Source organism: Strongylocentrotus purpuratus, unplaced genomic scaffold (assembly GCF_000002235.5).
Source record: "Strongylocentrotus purpuratus isolate Spur 01 unplaced genomic scaffold, Spur_5.0 spur5_scaffold_5, whole genome shotgun sequence".
NCBI lineage: Eukaryota > Metazoa > Echinodermata > Echinoidea > Camarodonta > Strongylocentrotidae > Strongylocentrotus > Strongylocentrotus purpuratus.
The window spans coordinates 3,117,413-3,142,731 of NW_022145611.1; the positions used below are offsets into that span (position 1 = coordinate 3,117,413).

Sequence of the window (25,319 nt, forward strand, 5' to 3'; positions counted from 1 at the left end):
CGTATGTGTGTGTGTGTGTAATTGGGTTTTTACAGACGTGTATCAATCAGATATGATTATTTACGTCTGGGGACCGACTTTTAACGTCACCATCCGAAAGACGTGACTCAGTTTCGAACCTGCGTCCTCGGCTGAATCAGTTTGTAACTTCCACTGTTAGCTGGATTACAGGCGCACGCCACAACGCCTAGTTACGTATGTAGCTACCGTACCGTCACTTTTTTTCCTTTCCTTCTTAATTTTTACCAATACCGTACCATGTAGAAAAGTTTTCCTTCCGATTCAACGTTATAAAATTTGACGGAAATCAAGATCAAATTGTGTAAAATGTTTCCTGTTCTTTCCAGAATCACAGGCATATCTACCAGAGCCTTTTCTTGTTTAACCACCCATGGAAATAAGGTGAGTGTAATGTAGAGGCTAGTGATCTAGTCTAGTACTAGTCTTGGCTTTGACTCCGGTCTCTCACACACTGCACAACGGAGCTCGGACGTCGTCGTGCGCGGGCGCTGGCGGGATGGCATAGCACCAGACGAGCGCATGTTTGAGGTGGCTCTAGCGCTAGTGTACTTTCGTATCCATTTTTGGCGCTAGTTCAGAAGTCTATCAAAAATTTGACCCGTTTCTCCGGCGTGGAGATACCCTACTAAAACATACCCAAAATGAAGTAAATATTCATCAAATGTCAAAATAAAATAAAGAAAATAAAGGTCATGATTTGAAAGTCTCCTACTAGAGTAGCGGCTCCGGTGTGCGGCCGTCCAGTGGGAATTGCCGATTTTATTTTTGATGCAATTACTCACAGAATACTTCAATACCGTCAATAGAGAGTTCATATATTTAGTTATTAAATAGAAGGCACAAATAACGTAACTGACCCACAGCGTGGTCAGTACTGTCCACTTTAGAAGACGTAAAAGTTGCCCGGTTTGCGGCCGTGCGTAACCCGGTTTGCGGCACGCGTACGTCACAAAGCTTTATGCGCTACGTCACGATCAAAGCATATACCAAATTACTACGGGTAACCCAAATTCTCATGTTTATCTGTTGCTACGGTAAATTTTACAAGTTTTAAACAATTTCACCTTTTTACTGAATGGATCATCCCATACGGGGGTACGTACTACTAGAAACTATCGGGTCACAGCGGGTACACACATCAGCACACATACCATCATACACGATCCCGCATGTTATGTGTGTATTAACACCCCCCGCCGCAAACCAGAAAATCACGTAATTACGTGCCGGTTTGCGGCCACCCCATGCAACTGGCCATGCGGTGGCACAATCAAAATATCTGCGATAGGAGACAGACCACAGTCATCATACTTCCACAAAAACATCAAATTTCACCTCCAATCGGACAAATATCGGACAAATAGAGCTACAATATTGATCTAGTCATGCCTCGATCTGTTAACTTAAAAGTAAGCACCTGCTGGAATTTTCATCGCCGACTGGTGCCGTAGATTTCCGACATCGCTGACGGATACTCCGTACCGACAAGAGCATCTGCTACGGACGTTTTCGGCAGCGCAGAACTTACCGGGGAATCCACGGTAGGTTTCAATGATTATTATCGAGTCATTTTGATTTTATTTTGAAAAGTGATACCCCTGGCCGCAAACCGGGCTATGCCGCAAACCGGAGACTCTACTCTAGATCTAGTAGGGTCGGAGTCGGGCTAACTTGGCCCACGGGACTACTCGGCCCAGCTGGAAAAACTGGGTCGAGATGTCCCGACCTGATTAATCGATCGAGAGATACCAATGTGTATATGTTTGTGCTCTTTGTGACTTAACAATGCCCTTTCCAACCAAAATATTTAATGGAATTGTGTTAAATGATACCAATGAAGACAATCTATAACTTATCTTTAGAGTAAAGGAGCCCGTTTTCGGCCACTTAAGACAAAATCCTATTTTTAGGACTCTTTACTTCCTATTTATTATCATTTCTTGTTCAAATCATGAAGCAAATATTATTATTATTTAAACAAAAAAAGAATCCCAGAAAAAAATCACGAATTGCCATGACAATATTCATTTCAATTTTCACTGTTTTGGAGCCCGTTATCGGCCGAGCGTTTCAGTTTACGGCCGCATGTACAAAGTCAATAGGAAGCGCTCGCGCGCGCCGTGCGTTTCCGCGCTGATGTACAGCACAAGCGGGCGGAGCAGGTATCCCACGCCGGAGCTCCCTGGTGCTCGCTTGGCCGAAGACGGGCACAGCGGTGATCGGAAGTTGGAATCTGAATTAGACAGAGATATCGTGTGTGCGTCGCGGTGTGCGGCTGCATTGATTTAATACATGCGATGAGATACTTTTGAGCTTGCGACCAGCACAAAATCGGGCTTTAAATCTGAAATAAAGCTCATTTTATGGTACCCATATTTCTTACAGACACGCGTAAGATACTCGATTTTTCAGATTTGGGTAGCGGGACCGGCGATTACATCGCTAAAATGTGATATTTTAGGATATATTTTCCATTGCAAATGTGGTTCTTCAGTGACACTGGCATGGTATGGTATGTGTGTGATATGTGTTATGCTATTATGCGATGTATTTTAGAGTGATTTTACCTTGCATCCAACCAATCGGCCGAAAACTGGAGCTGGCCGATTACGGGCTCCTTTACTCTAGGTAAAATGACAAAAAAAATGACATTTCGGACAATTTACTCACAGCTCGCAATCCGCATTGCCGCACGTACATTAAATGTGCGTTGTATCTTCTCGGACCACTGAAGTTCGAGCAGTGTTTTTGTTCGGTAAATCACTGCAAAAATATCATTTTTATCTCGTATGAAGGTCTATTTTTTATTCCTGACACAGATTTCATTATTGAGAAGTCGAATATAGTACATTTTAGACGAGATGGTTGATGTTTTTTCACATTCTTTCGTCCTGGCCGTAAATTAGCAGACTACTGCCTAGTGCTACCGCAGCAGCTCAGCTCAGTGTGCAGCTAGCCGTACAGCGCCGCCGGCCGGGTCGGCGGGGGAATTCACTGACTCGTACCGGGCTGCTGCACTGCATTGCATGATTGTACTGCCCAATTTGATCGAGTGATGTGTGAGTATAACTAATCAAACTAGATCTATATCTACTTTATTATCATTATTCATTCCGAGTAGAGTATCCAATTTGATTTAGTGAGTAAACTAGACCTAGATCTATATCTACTGTAGCTACATCATTATCATATTCTAGATTAGTCATTCAGAGTAGAATATCCGATTAATGAAGGAATGGAATTTTTCTTTTTCATAATCAGATAATCATATTTTACTCCTAAAAGTTAGAGACTTGATAAATAGCTAGATCTCTCGTAAGGGCCTAGCCTAGTACTGTAAGAGAAGTGAGCTGAAGAATCGCCTTCTTTTTTTTTATTTTGGAGGGGCAGGCGCGTAGCCAGGTAGGGGGGGGGGCAGTGGGGGGCATTGGGGGGCGGTCGCCCCCCCCCCAAAAAAAAAGAAAAAAAAGAAAAAAGAAAAAGTAAGAGGACGTAGGAAGAAAAAGGATTAAGAGTCGAGAACGGTACAACGAATCGTCTTCTTTCTCTAATTATTTAATGAAACATCAAAGCTTCCGCGCGGGAAGGGGGGACGGAACTGAATTCAGATAAGGATAAAGAGTCGAGAACGGTACAACGAATCGGGGTCCAGACAACTCGCCACAAAGACAACACGCCCCAAGACAACCCGCCACAATACCCTGGACATCCCGCCACAATACCCTGGACAATCCGCCACAATACCCTGGACAACTCGCCACAGCCTTTTCGAACAACTCACCACACTTTTTTCCCATCATGATTTCTAGATCTAAAATGAAATGAAATTGTAATTTTTCATGATTTTTGTGCTTTTATAAACACAGTCATTACAAAGAATAAAGTTGATTTCCCTTGTAACAATAATATATATTAAAATGAAATTGTCATTTTTCATGATTTTCGTGCTTTTATAAACACAGTCATTACAAAGAATAAAGTTGATTTCCCTTGTAACAATAATATATATTGAAATGAAATTGTCATTTTTCATGATTTTCGTGCTTTTAAAAACATAGTCATTACAAAGAATAAAGTTGATTTCCCTTGTAACAATAATATACTTTTGATCTAGAGGTCTATGACAGCTGCATTTTTCTGTCCCAGAATTTTTTTAATGGTAGGATACTGGAAGCACTGGCGTACTGATGGGGGGGGGGGGGGGGTGGGCAGTTGACCCGCGAAATAAAATTGGAATGTGGTTTATTTCTAGATTTTCTGGGTTTTGTCCGAGGCGGCATTCTTGGTTGGGGGGGGGGGGGACACTGTGCCCCCACTTTTCCAGGTTCCCCTAAAGTGCCCCCTTATCCTTTGTACATGTCCTTTTCCCTTCTGATAATTTTTAATGGTAGGAATTCATGGAAGGATAGGCCTACTGGAAGCACTGGCATACTGACGGGGAAGGGGGCAGTTAAACTGCGAAATAAAATTAAAATTTGGTTTATTTCTAGATTTTCTGGGTTAGTTTCGCACTTTTGCCCACAGTCAGAGGCGGCATTCTTGGTTGGGGGGGGGGGAGGCACTGTGCCTCCACTTTTTCAGGTTCCCCTAAAGTGCCCCCTTATCATTTTGTACATGTCCTTTTCCCTTCTGATAAGTGCCTACTTTTCTTTCTCAGATGTTTAAATTATAATGTTACTCATAATTACTTAAAAGAACTTTTCAGTCTTTCTTCATTAAATTGTCTTTAATATTCATCATGTAATTTTTCAAATGGGACCTTATACTTTTAGCTCGCTTGCTCAAAAATCGATATTCAGTCCATCACACCAAATCGCGAAGTATGTTGCTTAAACAATAATGTTGTTCCACGTAAAGAAATAAACAAATATTGATGTCATTCGTGGTAATGTATTCACAATCTTGACGAAGGCGTAGGCCTTTATACAAATATCTAAAAATGGTTTTTATTGTTGATTTGTCCCTTTGTAGGTGCCCCTTTTTCAGAAATTCAGCCATTCTTGCAATCATAGGCGCCAGAAGTGGGGGCAGGGGACTCACCCTCCTCCCATATAAAAAGTGTGTGTGTGTGTGGGGGGGGGGGTGGGGGTCAAAATGAATTTCCACTCCCCCCCCCCCCCCCAAAAAAAAAAAAAAAAACCAAACCAAAAAAAATCAGCAATAAAGCAGTTTAATTGATTACTATTTAGTAACCAAAAAGAACATACAAAAATAATATAACCTAAATTGAATCAAATTAAAATGATATTCTGTTCAAAGAATTCAATTTCATAATTCAATTTCAATTTACATGACATGGGGTGGAGATGATGAGAGGGATGGAGATGATGAGAGGGATGGAGAGGGATGGAGATGAGAGGGATGAAGATGATGAGAGGGATGGAGATTATGAGAGGGATGGAGATGATGAGAGGGATGGAGATGACGAGAGGGATGGAGATGATGAGAGGGATGGAGATGATGAGAGGGATGGAGACAATGTGAGAGATGGAGATGATGAGAGGGATTGGTGAGGGATAGAGATGATGAGAGGGATGGAGACAATTAGAGGGATGAAGATGATGGGAGGGATGGAGATGGTGACAAGATGGTGAGAGGGATGGAGACGGGAGGGATGGAGACATCTCCATCCCTCTAATCATCAATATCTTCTTCATCCCTTACATCATCAAAATTGTCTCCATCCCTCTCATCATCTCCAATTCTCCAGCCCTCACATCGTCTCCATCCCTCTCATCATCTCCATCCCTCACATTGTCTCCATCCCTCTCATCACCTCCATCCCTTACATTGTCTCCATCCCTTTCATTATCAATATCGTCTCCATTCCTCTCATCATCTCCATCCCTTACATCATCAACATTGTCTCCATTATGTAATATGCCACGTTGTGGAAATGCAATTTTTTTTTTGTATTCATTATTTATTTATAGTATGTACCTATTTACAGGGACACAGGATCAGATATAAATTTGTTAACCCCCAGCCCCCCCCCCAAAAAAATTGTAACGTGCAGATGACACGCCACACCATTCCTTGTGTTGTAGTATTGGTACGTATTATTTCATATGCAATTTACAAGGCAAAAACAAATCTAAATAAATAAAGTTAAAACAATTAAATAAAAATGAGGACATGTTTGAAAAACACACATAATAGCAATAAACATCATTTGTTTACGACTCCAAGATACAAATTCCAACAATATGGCGTCAAGCTGACTCAAAATAACAATTGATAAGCAGGTGTAATCGTGTATTAATTTTATGCCACGTGGTGGTAATGCAATTTTGTTTTTTTATTTATTATTTATTTATAGTATACATATTTATACAGGTACACAGATATCAGTTATAAATCTGTTAACCCCCCCCCCCCCCCCCAAAAAAAAAAAAAATTGTAACATGCAGAAACCAGTACAGATGACACGCCACACCATTCCTTGTGTTGTGGTATTGGTACGTATTATTTCATATATGCAAGTTACAAGGCAAAAAAAAACCTAAATAAATAAACAAAGTTAGAACAATTAAATAAAAATGAGGACATGTTTGAAAAAAAGATTAAAAAGGGCACTTATTCAAGATTATTTCAAGATTTATGAGAATGGAAAATGGACACTTATTACAAAGGAAAATGGGAACATGCTGAAGGAAAAGGGGTACGTGTCAAAAATAAAAAAGGGCACTCGTCAGTGGTGAAAAGGGGGAAGGGGCACTTTTACTAATAGGGGCACTTGTCAAAGGAAAAGGGGTACTTCTTACAAAATTAAAGGGGCACTTTTTCTATGTAAAAAGGGGCACTTTTGGGGTATCTGAAAAAGTGGGGGGGCACTGTGCCCCCCCCCCACCCCCGGGAGGGCCGCCTCTGCCCCTGCCCCTCCATGCACCGGCACGCCATTGCAATATCATGTCTTAATTGCTTTGCTTTGTATATATCTCTTTGATTCCCAGAAAAAGGGAACAAAAAGGAGATTTTTTGGTTTGTTTGGGGGGGGGGGTGGTGGGGGCTGCATTATTTATACAAAAAACTTGAAGCCAATACCTTCCTTTCGTAGAATTTTTTTGAAGCAGCCCCCTCCAAAAAAAAAAGGAGGCGATTCTTCAGCTCACTTCTCTTACAGTACTAGGCTAGGCCCTTACGAGAGATCTAGCTATTTATCAAGTCTCTAACTTTTAGGAGTAAAATATGATTATCTGATTATGAAAAAAGAAAAATTCCATTCCTTCATTAATCGGATATTCTACTCTGAATGACTAATCTAGAATATGATAATGACGTAGCTACAGTAGATATAGATCTAGGTCTAGTTAACTCACTAAATCAAATTGGATATTCTACTCGGAATGAATAATGATAATACAGTAGATATAGATCTAGTTTGATTAGTTATACTCACATCACTCGATCAAATTGGGCAGTACAATCATGCAATGCAGTGCAGCGGCCCGGTACGAGTCAGTGAATTCCCCTGCCGACCCGGCCGGCGGCGCTGTACGGCTAGCTGCACACTGAGCTGAGCTGCTGCGGTAGCACTAGGCAGTAGTCTGCTAATTTACGGCCAGGACGAAAGAATGTGAAAAAACATCAACCATCTCGTCTAAAATGTACTATATTCGACTTCTCAATAATGAAATCTGTGTCAGGAATAAAAAATAGACCTTCATACGAGATAAAAATGATATTTTTGCAGTGATTTACAGACAAAAACACTGCTCGAACTTCAGTGGTCCGAGTAGATACAACGCACATTTAATGTACGTGTGGCAATGCGGATTGCGAGCTGTGAGTAAATTGTCCGAAATGTCATTTTTTTGTCATTTTACCTAAAGATAAGTTATAGATTGTCTTCATTAGTATCATTTAACACAATTCCATTAAAGATTTAGGTTGGAAAGGGCATTGTTAAGTCACAAAGAGCACAAACATATACACATTGGTATCTTAGTACAGCGGATTAGCTCCCCACATAACGAGAATTGTGCACTTTTTGATAAAAGCATGAAACTTCTAGCATAGTTAGTTTAGACCATAAGATTCATTTTTAGATGTGGAGGGAAGTCAGATTTGACCTCTGATGACCCTGAGAGGTCAAATTCAAAATGGCCGCCAGTCCGCATGGTCTAATGTACAAACACGCTTAACTTTTGAACCAAATAGTCCAGAAAAACATTTAAGGTGTCGTTTCCAACTAAATTGAGGATGCCAATGCATTTGGTAATACTTTTGAGATCGCCAGATTTCGGGGTTTGGCATTTAGGTCAAGGTTAAGGTAAAAATTGACTAAAAATAGCAAGTTTTCAATGTTTACAACGAAACAAATCCCATTTATTTGTCATTTGTTCGCTTCTATGTTCTCAAATTTCTTTAAGAGTGGTTCCCCTGCAGACCATAAGATTCATTTTCAGAATGTAGAGCGAAATCAGATTTGACCTCTGATGACCCTGAGAGGTCAAATCAAAAATGGCTGCCAGTCCGCCGCATAGTCTAATAATTGTCCAAACACGCTTAACTCTTGAACTAAATAGTCCAGAAAAATGTTTAAGGTGTCATTTCCAACTAAGTTGGGGATACCAATTCATTTGGTAATACTTTTGGGTACGCCAGAACTCTGGGCTTTGCATGAAGTCAAGGTCAAGGTCAAAATTGACTGAAAAAATAGCAAGTTTTGAATGTTTACAAAAAGTTTTCCCATTTATTTGTCCCCCTATGTTCTCACATTTCTTTAGGAGTGGTTCCCCTGCATAGTCTCCATCGTAATCCCTGTCAGTTAGTTTATTTCACTAATTATAGCACCAAACCAGTAGTTGTCTTGTAACTGACCATATGCATATAGCATGGTCAGTGGGCAGCTAGACAGTATACGGTACAAACCTCAATTCAAGTCAGGGAAACTGCTCCTTTCCGTTACTGCTCAATAATACTGGTAAGATGTTCTTTAAGTTACTTTGTGTTTTATTTGGTTTAATTAATTTAAATAATCGCTACAGAGTTTGAGGAACATGCCATAAAGCAAACTAACGTTTCCGCTAACACTATACAAACATCACCTTGACCAGCAACCTGGAGTGCAGGCAGCATTCTTGAGGGATGGGAACTTCTGAAAGAGATGGGAAATCCATCTCTAGAACAAAGTCAAGACATACTAGTCATTGGCACAAGCGACATATCATGGACATCCAATTGGCTGAAACGGGGAGAAGGATTGAGACCCTAGGTTAGCAGTACACAAAGTTTGTGACAGAAAGGCTAGAGCAGTGTACGACACCTAGCTGTCACACAAACACTTCATACGAACAAGTTGCCATTTTTCAGTTGGCAGCCGGCGAAGGTTATATATATATATATGTTAAAACAAAAGGCACAGCTTGGAGCACTTAAGAGTGACTGTGGTCTCTTTTTGAGGATTTACATCTCGTGTCAGTCAAGGGATGGAAATATGGACAATTTCTTCTCTCATGAAAACCAGGCAGTCCCGCCAGCTTTGTTAACTGGAGGTAAATGCGGTTTGGAGTTAAAGCAGATCTACTTCGCTGCCTGGAATCAAATCTGCTCGAAAACAATAGTGCACCTGTGGCCCAAGCAATAATTATTGATGGTGAAGCTGTGGTTCAAATGCTCAACCCTGGAACATCAAGAACATTTCAAGAGTATGGAGGAAAAGTGTTTGCCCCACACATCTTTGCTCAACTCGAGAAAAGCATCCGCATCGACCTTGGCTATGGTGTATACTTACCTGCTAGCCTGAAAGCCTCAATAGGGCAGGAAAAGGGAAAGGGCACCAGGAAAAGGGTGGCTCCTTCTATTTTGCTGCCAGAATGCTGGAAGGACTTCCTTCGATTCAATGAGAACAAAACCGAATTGTTTGATTTCATGTCATGCGAAGCCGTTTACCTTCCTCTACCACAGGGCAAGGAACTGTATAATATGCAACAGATGGAAGTGGAGTACTCTGCTCTCCTGCTGAGTCACACTTGGCAGGCCTTGTCCCATGGGTGTAAAAGGGTACCCATACGTAGTGTTGGTACTGATGCGGTTGAACTGGCCGTGGCTTCATTCAGCAAGACAGCTCCTGATGCTGGGGATCGCTTTTGGTTTCAGATCAAGCTTACGGTACAAGGCTTTTCATAAAATCATGATAGTTGCCACCATGAGTCTGACACAATGTATGACTCTTCCAATCTTTCATGCGTTCACCGGGTGTCACACTGTTTCTACATTCACAGGAAAAACTTAGAAGTCTTTCCCAGAGGTGAATGATTCCTTCAATGAACTCCTGTGCATGCCTAGGGAGGTCAGTGAAGGATCAATGTTACTGCCAGAGCGATTTGTGGTGCTAATATGACCAAACCAGTGAGAGCATGATAGTGAATGATGCCAGGAAACAGCTCTTCGCACAGAAGTCTAGAAACCTGGAGAACTTTCCTCCATCCCAGGCAGCACTCAAGCAGCACCTCAAGCGCACTTGCTACCAGGCCAACTGTTGAAACCAGATATTGGCCAAGAATCCAGAGATGCAGAGCCATCTGACTTGGGCTGGACAAACGAAACAACTGGGTGGCAGCCTCTTTGGACCACTCTCCCGGAAGCATAAAAATTGTGGCATGAATAATCCACTGTCGCTGCAAGAAAGGATGCACTGAACTGTGATCTTGTTCTGGAGACTGTTAGATTTTGATCGTTACCATCATTAGGATATGCATAAGTTGTGGACAGTGCTAAATTCATGTAGATATCTATAGCTGTGGTTATGAACAGGTTTTAGGTCGTATTTGGAATAGCTTTTTTTGTCTTCTGGGCCCAATTTCATAAAGCTGCTAACCGGTAAGCAAATGTTCGTGCTATAACTGTAGCAGACAAATTTGTACCTTGTACGTTCACAATGAGTTGCATTGTTACAAAATTCATTTTCGTCCAGTAAGCAGCGTAAGGTTAATGCATTTTCGTGTGCTTACGGTTAGCAGTGATTTGAAGTAGAAACTAATACGTAAGCACAGAACCAGCCGATAAGCCGCTCTATGAAATTTGGCCCTGGATAGTCAAAGTGGTGGTACACAGGTCTTTTTATTAATTTTTAAAATAATGAAACCTGAAGTGTCAAAAGAAAACAGCACTTTTTTTAGCCTAATATGACCTTTAACTTGACCTTATTGCAAATCCCTGAGTTCTGGCGATCTCAATGTATTACGTAATGAATTGGCATCCCCAAGTTAGTTGGAAATGACACCTCAAACGTTTTTCTACACTTTTTGGTTCAAAAGTTACCACGTTTGTACATTAGACCATGCGGAATGGCGGCTATTTTGGATTTGACCTCTTAGGGTCATCAGAGGTCACATCAAACTGTTGAAAAGGATTAAGGTGGAGAACTCTGCAGGGGAACCATTCCTTAATAAATTTAAGAACATAGCTAGGGAGAACAAATGACAAATAATGGGGATTTAACCTTCTGTAACCATTCAAAACTTGCTATTTTTAGTCAATTTTGACCTCGACCTTGACATAAATGCCACACCCTGAGTATTGGCGATCTCAAATGTACTACCAGATTAACTGGCATCCCCAATTTAGTTGGAAATGACACCTTAAATGTTTTTCTGGATTATTTGGTTCAAAAGTTACTGCGTTTATACATTAGCCCTTGCGGACTGGCGGCCATTTTGGATTTGACCTCTCAGGGTCATCAGAGGTCAAATCAAACTGAAATAGACTACCTGAAAAGGATTAAGGTGGAGGACTTTCACTTTTGATATTGTGTGTGCACCTATGAAGGTTGCCCCTCTGACTAGCTCTGTAAAAGTGAACATTATTTCAGTTTTCATCGCACTGCACTTCATTTTAGTTTGCACCAGATATTATAGTGGACACCAAGGAACAACTTGAATGATTTTGTGTTCTATTATTATCGTGATTTTCAAGAACTTTGGACGATATATTTTTCTGGCAGTCCCAGTAAGTGAAGTATATACAGCAACCATATTGACTCCACATGCCATCAGTGTCTAGCTACTGCAGTGTATTACTCTTCAGAGTGAATAGAAGGAGTCCTATTCATCCACGAGCAGTCTATATTGTCAAAGACTCAAAACTTGAACCTCACAATGGATTGGATCAGGATAATCTCCATTAATCTACTTATCCTTCTTTTCTGCAATGAATGGAAAAAAAGTAGCTGCAATACCCCTGTGTGCTACACTAGTTCCAAACTACATGGACCCCATGCTATGCACAGAACCAAAACTCTAAAGTTTCTTGGTAACCGTGTGTTATACTATAGTAACTCTACATCAACGTTCCAGATATCTCTCACCATTTGCGAAGATGTCAGTCCTAACCCCGGACCCCATTCTGAATGTGAAAAGCAGTACCATAATATTAAAAATGATCCTCAAATAAGACTGACTGACAATTTTACGAGAACCATCGGTGCTGCAAAACTGAATAACCTGGGCCTGAATACCCCCCGGCTGAATAATGATGTTTGGAACAAAATTCATCAGCTGGGCATATCTAGGAAACGTAAAACACATCGAGGAACTAAAGGATGTGGGCGACTAAGGCGAGACAGGCAAGTCTTACCGATTCCAGTTATCATCAAACAAAGAAAAAAGACAACAGAACAAACACGAACCCTCTGCAGGCAAAATCTTTTACCTGTGAAATTGGTCCTTTCATCAGTTGAGAAAGTGGCCAACTTACTCCCCTCAGTATATGTTGTCAACCCGCAATCCCTCAACAACAAATTCGACGAATTCTACGCAGTATCTCATGAACTCCAGCCAGACATCATCTCTGTCAGTGAAACCTGGTTCCAAGGTTCAGATCCTGTACACACCTACCATATTCCAGAGTACCAAGTCTTTTCCAAGGGACGGGAAGGCAGACGTGGGGGAGGGGTTGCGACATACGTAAAATACGCCATGAACCCAAAGTCTTTTGAGATCCCAGTACCACGCGACCTTGAAGTTGTTTGGGTGCAGATTCGACCAAAGCGACTGCCACGAACAGTGTCCTCTATATTCGTAGCAACTGTATACTCACCACCAAACATGAACAATGACAATACTCTCGTAACCTACCTGACTGAAGCTGCTGACGACATCTTCAGAAATCATCCAGGGGCAGGAGTCATCATCAGTGGTGATATGAACCGTTTGAACTTGTTATCACTTATTATTGCCCACAGCATGAAACAGGTGGTGGACAAGCCTACACGACACAACATCATTCTGGATAAAATTGTTACCAATTTAAAACAGTTTTACCATCCGGTCGAAATGATAGCTCCGATCGGGCAAAGCGACCACAATGGCATCCTCCTGAAACCAAAGATCCTACCGCCCCGCCAGAACAAGACCAAGATGAAGCAGGCTAGACCCATGAGAGAATCTAGCATACGCAGCTTCGGCAACTGGATCACGCACCATGACTGGTCTTCAGTATCAAATGTGCATGATGTCAACGAGAAATGTGACCGTTTCTATAGCGAGTTGAACCCAGCGATTGACAGCCATTTCCCGATTAAGTCGGTTCGACTCCACGAAGATGACAAACCATGGATGACCACCAAAATAAAATGCTTGATTCGCCAACGCCAACAACTGTTTAACTCGAGATCTCCAGATTGGACAAATATCCGAAATCAGATCCAAAGAGACATTCAAAAGGCCAAAATTGACTTTTATCACAATCGCGTCCATCGATTAAAACAAGAGAATCCAAGTTCATGGTACCGGTATATCAAACTAATGACCTCAAACAAATCCAACGAATTGCTCATAGATGTCCCAGGGGTTGATGAGGATGACCACATCGAAGTTGCCAATGCGATCAACACTCATCTTGTGAAGGTGGCGGAAGATATACCACCTCTGAGCCAGTCAAGTCTCCCTGCATACTTACCACTAAAAGAAACCAGTGCTCCGAAGGTGCATCTTTGGCAGGTCTACCAGGAACTTCGGAAGACCAAAGTTGGCAAGAGCTGCGGGCCTGATGGCATTTCCAGTCGCTTGGTTCGTGAATTCGCACTTGAACTTACGTCTCCAATTTGTGATATAATCAATGCTTCTCTTGACCAAGGAATCGTTCCTCATCAATGGAAAATGTCCACCATAGTTCCATTACCTAAAACAACACCGCCTTCAATTGACAAGCTGAGACCCATTGCACTCACCAGTCATTTCGCGAAACTTGCCGAACTCTTTGTTTGCAAGATGCTGCTCGCTGATATCAGTGGGAACATTGATCCCCATCAGTATGGAAATCGGCCGGGCATGTCAACCTCTCATTACCTAGTAGATCTCCTGGAATATCTGTATTCACATGCTGACAAGACGGGATACACATCAACAGTAGTGATGACAGATTTTTCCAAGGCGTTTGACTTGGTTGACCACAATATTGCCATTGAGAAGATCTACACACTGGGTGCCAGACCACAACTGATACCATGGTTGTCCAGCTTCCTCTCGGAGCGGACGCAGCAAGTGAGATACCGTGGCAAACTTTCGGAACCAGTGGTGACAAATGCAGGTGTTCCACAGGGAACACGCTTGGGACCAGTACTTTTCCTTGCCCTAGTAAATGATGCATTAGACGAATCAACAACCTCCAGGTGGAAATACGTTGATGACTTGACGATAGCTGAAAGCCGAAAATCTACAACAAGAAGTAACATATCGCAAGCTGTCCAGGAGTTGGAAATATGGTGTGAATCCACGCGCATGAAGCTAAACCCAGCTAAATGTCAGTTCTTTCAGATATCATTTAGCAGACGACCCCCTAATCCCGAACCCATCACCATTTCAAATCAACCAATCCCAGAGTGCGTCCATGTAAAATTGCTAGGCGTTACCATCCAGAATGACCTGAAATGGAACAAGCATGTCTGCGACGTTGTTTCAAGGTCAAGTAAAAAACTGTACATGCTCAGAACCCTCAAAAAGTTTGGACTTCCCGCAGAAGATTTACTTACCGTGTTCCAGTCGTACATCAGACCCATTACCGAATATTGCGCCCCAGTTTGGCATTCTTCCCTGACCTTAGCGGACTCCAACCAGATAGAAAGTATACAGAAAAGGGCCCTTCGCATCATTCTAGGCAGAGAGTACCAAACGTATGAGAATGCACTAATAACTACAAAACTTACCACTTTGTCGGAAAGACGTGTCAAACTGTGTGTCAAGTTTGCCAAATCACTTGAGAAAAACTTTCCCCAATGGTTGCCCCCTAAGCAATCTGAACTCCGTGCACTACGTTTCAGTGACCAGTACAGGCCTGTGAAATGTAGAACAGAGCGCTATCGGAAAAGTGCTCTCCCATTTCTTGTGAGACTTTTAAACCAGAAATGATCATTGATTATCACAAACTTGTTTTTACCCTATTCATGAATCTGGCTTACATTAGATTAATAGTATAATTTACATTCGTACATATTAAATTTCACTAGCTATGACTGTATATTAAACATTTATTATATTTTCCATAGAAACGCCGAACATTTGTTTACACTCATTTAATTTAGTGTTTTTTAAGTTTAATAATACCCTTTTTAATCAATTAATTATTTGATACAACCCAAGCATACTTTATTGACCACTTGCCAGTCTACTTCTTACAATTCAGAACTTATAGCTATTTAATCACTTGTGAATTTGTATTGATTTTTCATGTTTGTTCCTTATGATTATACCTTTACTTGTATATTTAATAGAAAACTCATAACTCCTTTAATTAAACTTAATGAAAAATAATCATTTTTTTTTTATCTTTTTTACCATCAGATACCACTCAAGTCACTTTACACAAAGCTTTAAATTTTGATGGAAAGTGGATAATAATATTTATATTTAAATTTTAAATTCCAAAATTGTCTTTGTTTGTAAGCAATATTTTTATAATGTTAGCATTATACATGTATAGTTACTTTCATTTGCTTTAATATTTATTTTTACAATATTGTGTATGATTCCTTTTAATTTGTATGATGTTTTTAACGTTTTGAATTTTGTAAATTCATTTGTAATTTAGCCTTTGGCTACAATGAGTGAATAAAATACCTTGAATTGAAAAAAAAAAAAAAAAAAAAAAATTGAATTGAATTGAAAAAGGACTATTCAGGGGAACCATTCCTAAAGAAATTTGAGAACAAATGACAAATAAATGAGATTTAACCATTTGTAACCATTCAAAACTTGCTATTTTTAGTCAATTTTGACCTTGACCTTGACCTAAATGCAAAACCCTGAGTTCAGGCGATCTCAAAAGTATTACCGAATGAATTGGCATCCCCAACTTAGTTGGAAATGACACCTTAAACGTTTCTCTGGACTATTTGGTTCAAAAGTTAAGCATGTTTGTACATTAGACCATGCGGCCTGGCGGCCATTTTGAATTTGACCTCTCAGGGTCATCAGAGGTCAAATCTGACTTCCCTCCACATCTGAAAATAAATCTTATGGTGAAAGCAAACTATGCTAGAAGTTTCATGCTTTTATCAAAAAGTGCACAATTTTCTTGCTAAGCCGCTGCACTATCTAGACAATCTAGTTTGAGTACCGTATTTGCCGGCGTAAAGGCCGCACCGCAAAAAAAAAAAAAAAAAAAAGAGGAAAAAAAAAAAAAGAGAAAAAAAAAACGGACCAAACAAAATGATCGTAATTTTCTTGTAGAACACTCTTTTTTTTACAAACTATACCAAATTCATCAATATTCTTATAAATCAACAAGAAGTTAACCTCAAAAATGATCATAATTTAGCAGATCTTTATCGACTTTTAAGCTAGTACTGTATCGTACGCAGATTTGGTATCCTACAATACCCCTTCCTCGATGTGCGGTGTAATCCGAAATAGCATTTTTCGACCTGCGCAGTTGCGTTGCGCGGCAGCTAGCTCCGTAAGTAACGGCCTGTCCCTTTGTTTACTTTTTGGCGATGCAATGGTATGGACTTAGATCTAGATCTATCGGCAGATTTTATTAGAAAAACAAGTTTTTTCGTCTTCATGTCAACTATGCAACATAAACTTGTCGGTAAGTTGTGTGGAGTTATTCTAGAATTGTCCTGTACCGTTGTCTAGTCATGCTACCGTTCCTATAGTCCCATACGTGCAAATGGACGTGATGTTTTGACCGCTGAATTTTGTTGTTGTTGCGTATACGCCGCACCCCGACTTTTTGATTTTTTCTTACCCGAAAATACTGCGGCCTTTACGCCGGAAAATACGGTAAAGCAAAAGGAGCCGGTAATCGGCCAGCTCCAGTTTTCGGCCGATTGGTTGGATGCAAGGTAAAATCCCTCTAAAATACATCGCATAATAGCATAACACATATCCCACACATACCATACCATGCCAGTGCAGTGTCACTGAAGAACCATTTGCAATGAAAAATATATCCTAAAAGTAAAATATCACATTTTAGCGATGTAATCGGCGGTCCCGCTACCCGAATCTGAAAAATCGAGTATCTTACGCGTGTCTGTAAGAAATATGGGTACCATAAAATGAGCTTTATTTCAAGTATTTTTCAGATTTAGAGCCAGATTTTGTGCTAGTCGCAAGCTCAAAAGTATCTCATCGCATGTATTAAATCAATGCAGCTGCACACAGCAACACACACACGATATCTCTGTCTAATTCAGATTCCAATATCCGATCACCGCAGTACTAGTTTTCGGCCTGGCGAGCTCCGGCGTGCTCCGGCGTAGGATATCTGCTCCGCCCGCTAGTGCTATAGATCAGCGCGGAAATGCACGGCGCGTGCGCGCGCTTCCTATTGACTTTGTACATGCGGCCGAAAACTGACTCCGAAACAGTGAAAATTGAAATGAATATTGTCATGGCAATTCGTGATTTTTTTCTGGGATTCTTGTTTTGTTTAAATAATAATAATATTTGCTTCATGATTTGAACAAAAAATGATAATAAATAGGAAATAAAGGGTCCAAAAAATAGGATTTTGTCTTAAGTGGCCGAAAACCGGCTCCTTTACTCTATGTTTTGTGTGAATTTTCTTATCAGTTAAAAAAGATGTGAAGCACAAGGAATTAGGGAGGCCAATGCCCGGGCATAAGGCTTCTATGCCTACGATTTGTGCGCTCGTCGTCCAAGTCAGAAAATTACCAGAAGAAAAAAATAAAGAAAAAAAAATCTATGGAATAATTATAACAAAAATACAATTGTACACTCCACAACATAGGATCTACATGTACCTATGAACACAGATCTTCAACGGTCTTTCACCATTTGTTGACGATCTTGCATATTTTGACATATTTGAATCCAATAATTGTACTAGCAGACGAAACATAACGCGCACAGAGGGGTCTTAGAGGGCGCGGAGGTTAGCTCACTTAAATCTTTCTCAATGACTGAAGGTAGAGCCTAAAAATAGGGAATCAATATAATATCAAAGAACTTTTGATAGAGATTAACATATCACATGTGCACAAATGTCACTTTTGACAACTAGAAAATATAAAGAAAAAAGATTATATCTTTTTAAACACAGATTTTTACAAAATGCGTGAAAAATGTTAAAAAAGATATTTCAGTAAAAAATGTCTACGTGAGCAGTCTATACTCCGATTGAGAAGTGGATGAAAAGTCATGATGTAGTGGATGATACATAGTATTACATGTACGTATAGCCATGGAGAGAGAGAGAGATCTAAGTTAAGTACGCATGCTATGCGATATGCATATATGTACATAGTATCATTCCGGATTAATGTGTCGATCTCGCTGTGACTTGGATTTTGGAGGTCGTTCTAGTTGATTTGTACACTACAGTAAACTGAAATCATAATACTCATGAGGAAATCAAGTCATTGGAATATTGGAATAACAATCTAAGGTAAATATTAATGAATTAGATCTTCTTCTTCTTCTTCTTCTTCTTCTTCTTTGGGTTAAGTCTACCTCCTTCACAGTTGAAGATTCTTGCAGACTGATGAGTGTGTGTGTGCTTACGAGAGCAAGGTGCATGGTGCAATGCTATTTACATTTAGATCTAGTTCTTTCCTTCCTTTTTTTTCTCGTGGATCTAGTTCTCGTACGTACATCGATTTCAATTTCAGCGTGTATTGCGGCTTGCATGCCTGGTTCGGTGTGTGCGATCGATTCAAGGCTAGCTGGTGTTGACGAATGTACTTTCGCGCGAAGTTTTGAACTTGTTGTCAGGACAATGACACGCCTCTTCCCTCGGGCCTGTCTAATTCTCAACGTAATTTTGGGGACCATGAAATGTTTCAAGGCTCTTACGTACGGCCAGGCGTAGAAGGAAAGGCCTACGAAAGAGCTGGATATCTCCTATTTTATGGAAATTCTGGAGTTGGCAGATGGGTGAGTTGTCTTAGTGAAAGAAAATCCTTTCTTTTAATGTTTGTTTTATTATAAACAAATTAGTAATTAAAAAGTTAGATTTGGGCATTGGCCTCCCTATTACATTTACATAGTCTATGTCCCGACGGTCGATTGCGGGCGCGTTATCTTAGTCTACGGTCGCCAACTGAACACAACACACGCGCGCCTAGCCTCAAGGGCTCCCTTGAAATGTTTTTTATGATATTATTCGAGGGAGCCTTAATTTGCTCCCATAGGGTCCCATGGAGAGGTAGGTAAACAACATCTAAAATGTGTCCAAAATCACACTTTCCCGCACCCGACCAATATTGGACAGTGGCTTTGATAGTTAATATCGACGCAGAATTGTGATATTTCTTTTCATTACTGCATTTTTTTTTCTTTTGAAATATATACTTGCTTGTGTTCTTACAATTATCTCCATGTGAAATCAGATAGGACTCGGAATTAAACATTTCTTTGTAATCTTTTGAATACCTTTTTTTCTCCAGACTGTCCTAAATTCAGCATGTAGAGGTCGTCCCCTGTCTTCATGGTCATGTCATTTGAAAGCTTCACCAGCCTGCCCATGCCTTATCCAGTGGAATAAAAACACTTCAAATAGATGTAAGTTGTCATTTTCTTTTGTATTATCTGTGCAGCCAAGTAAGGACTTCGGCTATTTTCATGAGAGCATTGCCATTAATCTTTTCATGTGATTACTTCATTATGAAATTCAAATGATGAAAAACTGTCATACCTTCGGTCCAGCATTGAAGCAATTCCAGAGCAACTCAACTGACTCAATTTTAGATTGATGGGATCAGTCACTATAAAGGGGTAGACAATTGTGACTTTGCAATGGATTGAAAAACTGAAAACTGAAAACACTTTTTTTTAAACAACTGTACCGTAAATCTAAGCATATCAGGAGCTCTTGTAGCGCAGTAGAATATATACCTAATGTTGGATAGTTTCTGCGCTTTATAAATGTACTATTATTATTATTATTATTATTATTATTTAGATTCTGACCAACAATGTTATATATCACTTCTCTTTTTTAAAATATATCTGTGGGATTAATTGCTCTTGTTAAAGGGCAATCCAACCCTTGTAATAAGTTGATTTGTATGAAAGCAGAAAAATAACAGAAACAGAATGGCAAAAGGTTGAAATGATTCGAACCAATAGTAAGGAAGTTATGAATGTTTGAAATATGAGATCACTAAGTCTATGGGAATCTCAAATTGGTAGTTTGGTTAGTGGATTGTGACGTAGGATGTGGATAACCCTCCCATTTGCTGTGTACAAAAATATCACTAATTTCTGTTTTTCTCATAAATTTCATCTCTCTTGGGGCACTACTCAAAATATATATATAGCTAGCATACCGGTATATACAATGTAGGTCCTTTACATAGAGTAGACCCTCCTGAGCCATAAACTTTTGAAGAATTAAATTTTAGTCATTTGATATGTTGGAACAAACAGGAAAGTAGTCCGGCATTGCATAACATTGACATTACCGCTTCAGCCAATTTGAAGTGCCCATACGTATAGTGATTACAACTTTCAAAAATTCATAACTTTCCTATTTTGGGTCAGATTTAGATGAACCTTTCATCATTTTGCTTCTCTGATTTTTCTGCTTTCCTCTAAAGTACTTTAAATTTGTTTAAAGTCTATTTCCCTTTAAAGACCCTAAAGTGTTTGGAGCCCCAAATTCGCCAAAAATTTGAAGGCATATTTCACTTAATTTTGTATCATAATGTGGAAGAGGGTGTCATTTAAGACACACTTCTGCAAAGATTTCCCCCAAATGTGTTTGAAGACAAATATTGATATAAGAATAGATAATTTGGGTTTTCTGTTGTACGCCGAAAATCTAAATTTTGTATTCTTTCATCAATATTCAACTTCAAAGCCATTTGTTTTGGAAATTGTTGCAGAAATGTGTCTCAAAAGACATTCTCTTTCATATTATGAAACAATTGAAGTGAAATTTTGCCATCATAGTTTTGGGGCTCCCAACACTTTATAGAGGGGATTTAAGCTAAATATAAAATTGCCACAACCATTCACCATTGACTGTGACATCCTTATCATCTTATGTTTTTGCTCAAGGTCAGTTTGTAATCATTACAAGGTAAACCGAACCTGCATGAAGATTTCATATTCTTCCATATAGTATGGTGTCACATTTAACTTTTTAGAGGTCTGTTTTTCAAATTTTGCAGCTTACTCTAGTGAGCAGGCATCAGGCCTACCCATGATTACCAGCAGAGACTTACTTCACCCTGATCCCACGGTAGAACCTATTCAGGCATGGCTAGAGACCATAAATTCACTAGAAGATAACAAGCTTGGTCTGCTGGATCTTCATCCACATGTCTTTGCTACATTTCCAAGGTATGCATCCTCCTCAGGGTATTAAAGGATAGGTAGAAAGGGACATTTCAAGTCTGGACTCTCCTAGATTTTTAAAGTTTTTTTTACTTAAGAATCATGGATAGAGATTGTAAAATGTTCAACCAGGACCCCCTTCCAAAACGTTTGTATTGTGGAGCCCTGAAAGTAAAATGCTTTAAAGGTACTTTGTTTCATTTGCAGCCAACATCAAATTCTGTAGAACTTTGCAGGAATTATGAATATGTCGGGTATGTCCTGTCTGTGAAATTTAAGTTTACTTTTTAGACTTCACTGTCAGACACTATTGAGTGACTGACTGACTTTTTTTCTTCTTTGGTAATAACATACATGAAATGAGCTGTAAAGGTATATGAGCATTTGTCTACATCAATAACCCACTTCTTGTATTGGCCAAAATTAAACTGATTGAATCTTCACTCAGCACAAAGCGTACAACAATTTGGTACAAAGGTCTGAAAATCAGACTATTACTAAAATGATTGCAATCACTAAAGTCAATTTTGACCAGTAATGCTCGTTTATTCCCACACTAAAATATATTTTCAAGCCCTTTCGTTTTGATGGAAGTTCTAAATTAATATTATCTTTAAAATGCTGTTGGAATTAAACTTTTTTATTTTTTTGGTCTGCAAATGGGACTATAGTACCTTTAATAAAAGGTAAAGTTGTATTCAAGCTCATAAATTCATGTAAGAAATAAATATTAGAATTTAATACAGTAGTAATTAAGTATCGGCAACTCCCATTGGTAAATTAATCTAATGCCAGAAATTAATTTGATGCAAGAAATAATTTAGTGCAGCTATGAATTCATTGTTATTCCATATTGTGGAAATACAGTCAAACCTGTCTCTAGTGACCACCCAAGGGAAACACAACAAGAGGTCTGTGTAGACAGGTTCCTTTAGTACATGTTTCAATGAGAAACCTTTTTTTTAGGGAAACAAAAAATGTGTTTTTTGTAGACAGGTGGTCACGAAAGCAGGTTTGACTGTGGCTGCAAAAGTTGTTTAAACTGCCTCAAGCAGGATTTGAACCCAGTTTGTATCTCTAGACTTTATAGATAAAGCCTTTTCTGTTTCATTTCCCACTTTCTTCTTTTTTCTGCTGCTTGGTCCCATACATGTATTTTAATGTGATTCTGTTTGTATATTCACAGGTTAGACATCTTGCATAGGAATGTACTGTGGCAGAGAAATTACAAGAGAATAGTATGTATCCATTGAGATTAATACATTGTACAAATAATGCATGGTTTGGTGTTTGATATTATAGATATATTGATTGCTATGAGAGGCATCGCTGTTTCTATAGGCTCAAGGAGACGTTATACAGGATGTAACGTCCCCGAGAGCCAGTACAGAAACAGCTATGCTTCGAATATTAAAGCAGTCCATATATCTTTTATATACCAAATATAGTTCTGAATTTGGAGGTGAATGTTTGTTTAAATAAATGTTTCATGTGAACCAGTATGCATGGTTTGAACTTAGGGGCATGCACCGTTTATGTAAAGTAATGATTTGTAGAAATCGCAAAAATAAAATCCTTTTTATGATTTTCTTGGAGGCATTGAGTAACATTACCATATACAATCCTGTAAAATCGCCATGTTTTCTAATCTTTCTCTTGTTCCACACAATCACAAATCCAAGCTGAGAGCCAGAAACTTTTGTCCACTCTGGCCCATTGCAAGAAACTGGTAGAAATCTAAGTTCGTCACATTCTATTCAAATGTGAGATAGAAAATAAGCGTACATTAATTCATTAGGCTGTTAGGTAACTCAATCTTATGACATTTCTTACAAGCTATCGATGAAAAATGAACTCAAAATTTGTCTGCTAATAAAATGTGCTAAGGTAAACTAGATTGTTTAATTCACACCTTGTTTTTGTACTTGCTTTAGAGTATGGCCAAGGCTAAAAGTAGGGCAGAGGTGAGAGGAGGCGGGAAGAAACCATGGCGACAGAAGGGTACTGGACGAGCACGACATGGCAGTACAAGATCACCTATCTGGATTGGAGGTCAGTAAACTGGTATATATGAAAGGAACTCATCTCAATCCCGAGTTCCTAAACTGTGGCATATACACTGCATCTGGACCACCAGACAATTTGATGTTGCTCACTAGCACTAACAAGAAAACACTAAACAACATAAGTTGCTGTGTTTTCTTCAATGAACCATCCCTAACTGTTAGCTCAAGTATGCTTACATGTACCCTCTGTGTTTCTTTCATTGTGTAATACCAATTCATTAAAAATATGTTTACACACATGTGAATAAAATGATATTTGTACCTGTAATCAGTATGAAAGTAATTATTTGATCTTCTGTTATTATATTCCATGTACCAGGCATATATATAAATATCTCATTTCAGATCTGCATCTTATAACTTATTATCTAAGTTCATGTTGACTATTCTCTATGTTATTGGTATGTTCTCTATTATGACATTTATAGACATTTCAAGAGGTATTGTTTCATTTTCGTATATTCATGATGAAACTCTTCATTACAAAAAGGAAATCTTACAAGTTACTGTATAAGCCAATATTTTTGTGTAGAGATGTTTGTGCAGATCAAGAGTTCATGATCAAATTTGTGAGTTGTTAAATTTGCATGAAGCCACAACCACTACCAATTGTAAACTTTTATTCAATAATTGTCTTTCTAATTTGTGGATCATCAATTCATTCATGTGTACCACAGTCATAATAAATATTTTCATGGGTTGTTAAATTCAGGATCAACAAGTGATTCGCAAAATTCACGAAAAATAAAACCCAAGCAAAAATAACTGCTTAGACAGTATTTTGTTAATACTAAACTATAACCCTTTTTTGTACCTGATTAAATTGCAGGGGGTAAAGCATTAGGACCCAGGGGTCCCAGAAGCTACTGGTACGTTTTACCTGAGAAGATTAGAGCTCATGGTTTGAGGGTAGCACTGACTGTCAAATACACTCAAGATGATCTTCATATAGTAGACTCTCTGGACATACCATCAGCTGACCCAGGGGTAAGAGTTAGTTAACCCTCTCAATGCTATCAATAAGGAGTTATACCTGTATCAAATACACTCAAGATGATCTTCATATAGTAGACTCTCTGGACATACCATCAGCTGACCCAGGGGTAAGAGTTTGTTAACCCTCTCAATGCTAGTAATAAGGAGTTATACCTGTATCGTGTAGAAGCTAAGAAATCTGCTATACTGGAGACGTTTGTATTAAGCTACACACACACATATATATATATATATATATATATATATACATGTATACAGTCAAACCTGTCTTTGAATGCCAGTACAATACTGTCACGATACAAGTAAAACAACTCATAGTGGTACATGCTAGGTATGTAGATCTAGCATGCGATCACTGATGCGGCAGATGCATGTCCAAATTTAATGAAACTGTGTTTCAAAGGCATGAATAGCTTATGATATTGTCACAAGCTTTCATTAAATAAAACCCTTTAACGATCTACATCTTGAGGTGAACGCAATACCA

The 25,319-nt window shown here is 39.2% G+C and overlaps 1 protein-coding gene across 3 annotated transcripts in view; it reads left to right on the forward strand.

Annotated features, from left to right (window-relative positions):
* Positions 1-226: 226 nt before the first annotated feature.
* The window catches only part of LOC588169 (39S ribosomal protein L4, mitochondrial), a 53,331-nt gene continuing 28,238 nt past the window's right edge, over positions 227-25,319 (forward strand). The window contains exons 1-7 of one of the 3 annotated variants that reach the window (XM_030998536.1): positions 229-402; positions 19,877-19,991; positions 21,605-21,776; positions 22,957-23,008; positions 23,705-23,822; positions 24,666-24,773; positions 24,890-24,939. In XM_030998536.1, the coding sequence (XP_030854396.1) occupies positions 328-402; positions 19,877-19,991; positions 21,605-21,776; positions 22,957-23,008; positions 23,705-23,822; positions 24,666-24,773; positions 24,890-24,939 (690 nt within the window). In that variant the 5' untranslated portion in view covers positions 229-327. Of the gene's footprint in view, positions 403-19,876; positions 19,992-21,604; positions 21,777-22,956; positions 23,009-23,704; positions 23,823-24,665; positions 24,824-24,889; positions 24,940-25,319 lie in introns of all 3 variants that reach the window. The other 2 variants (XM_030998537.1, XM_030998535.1) reach the window with 2 other exon arrangements.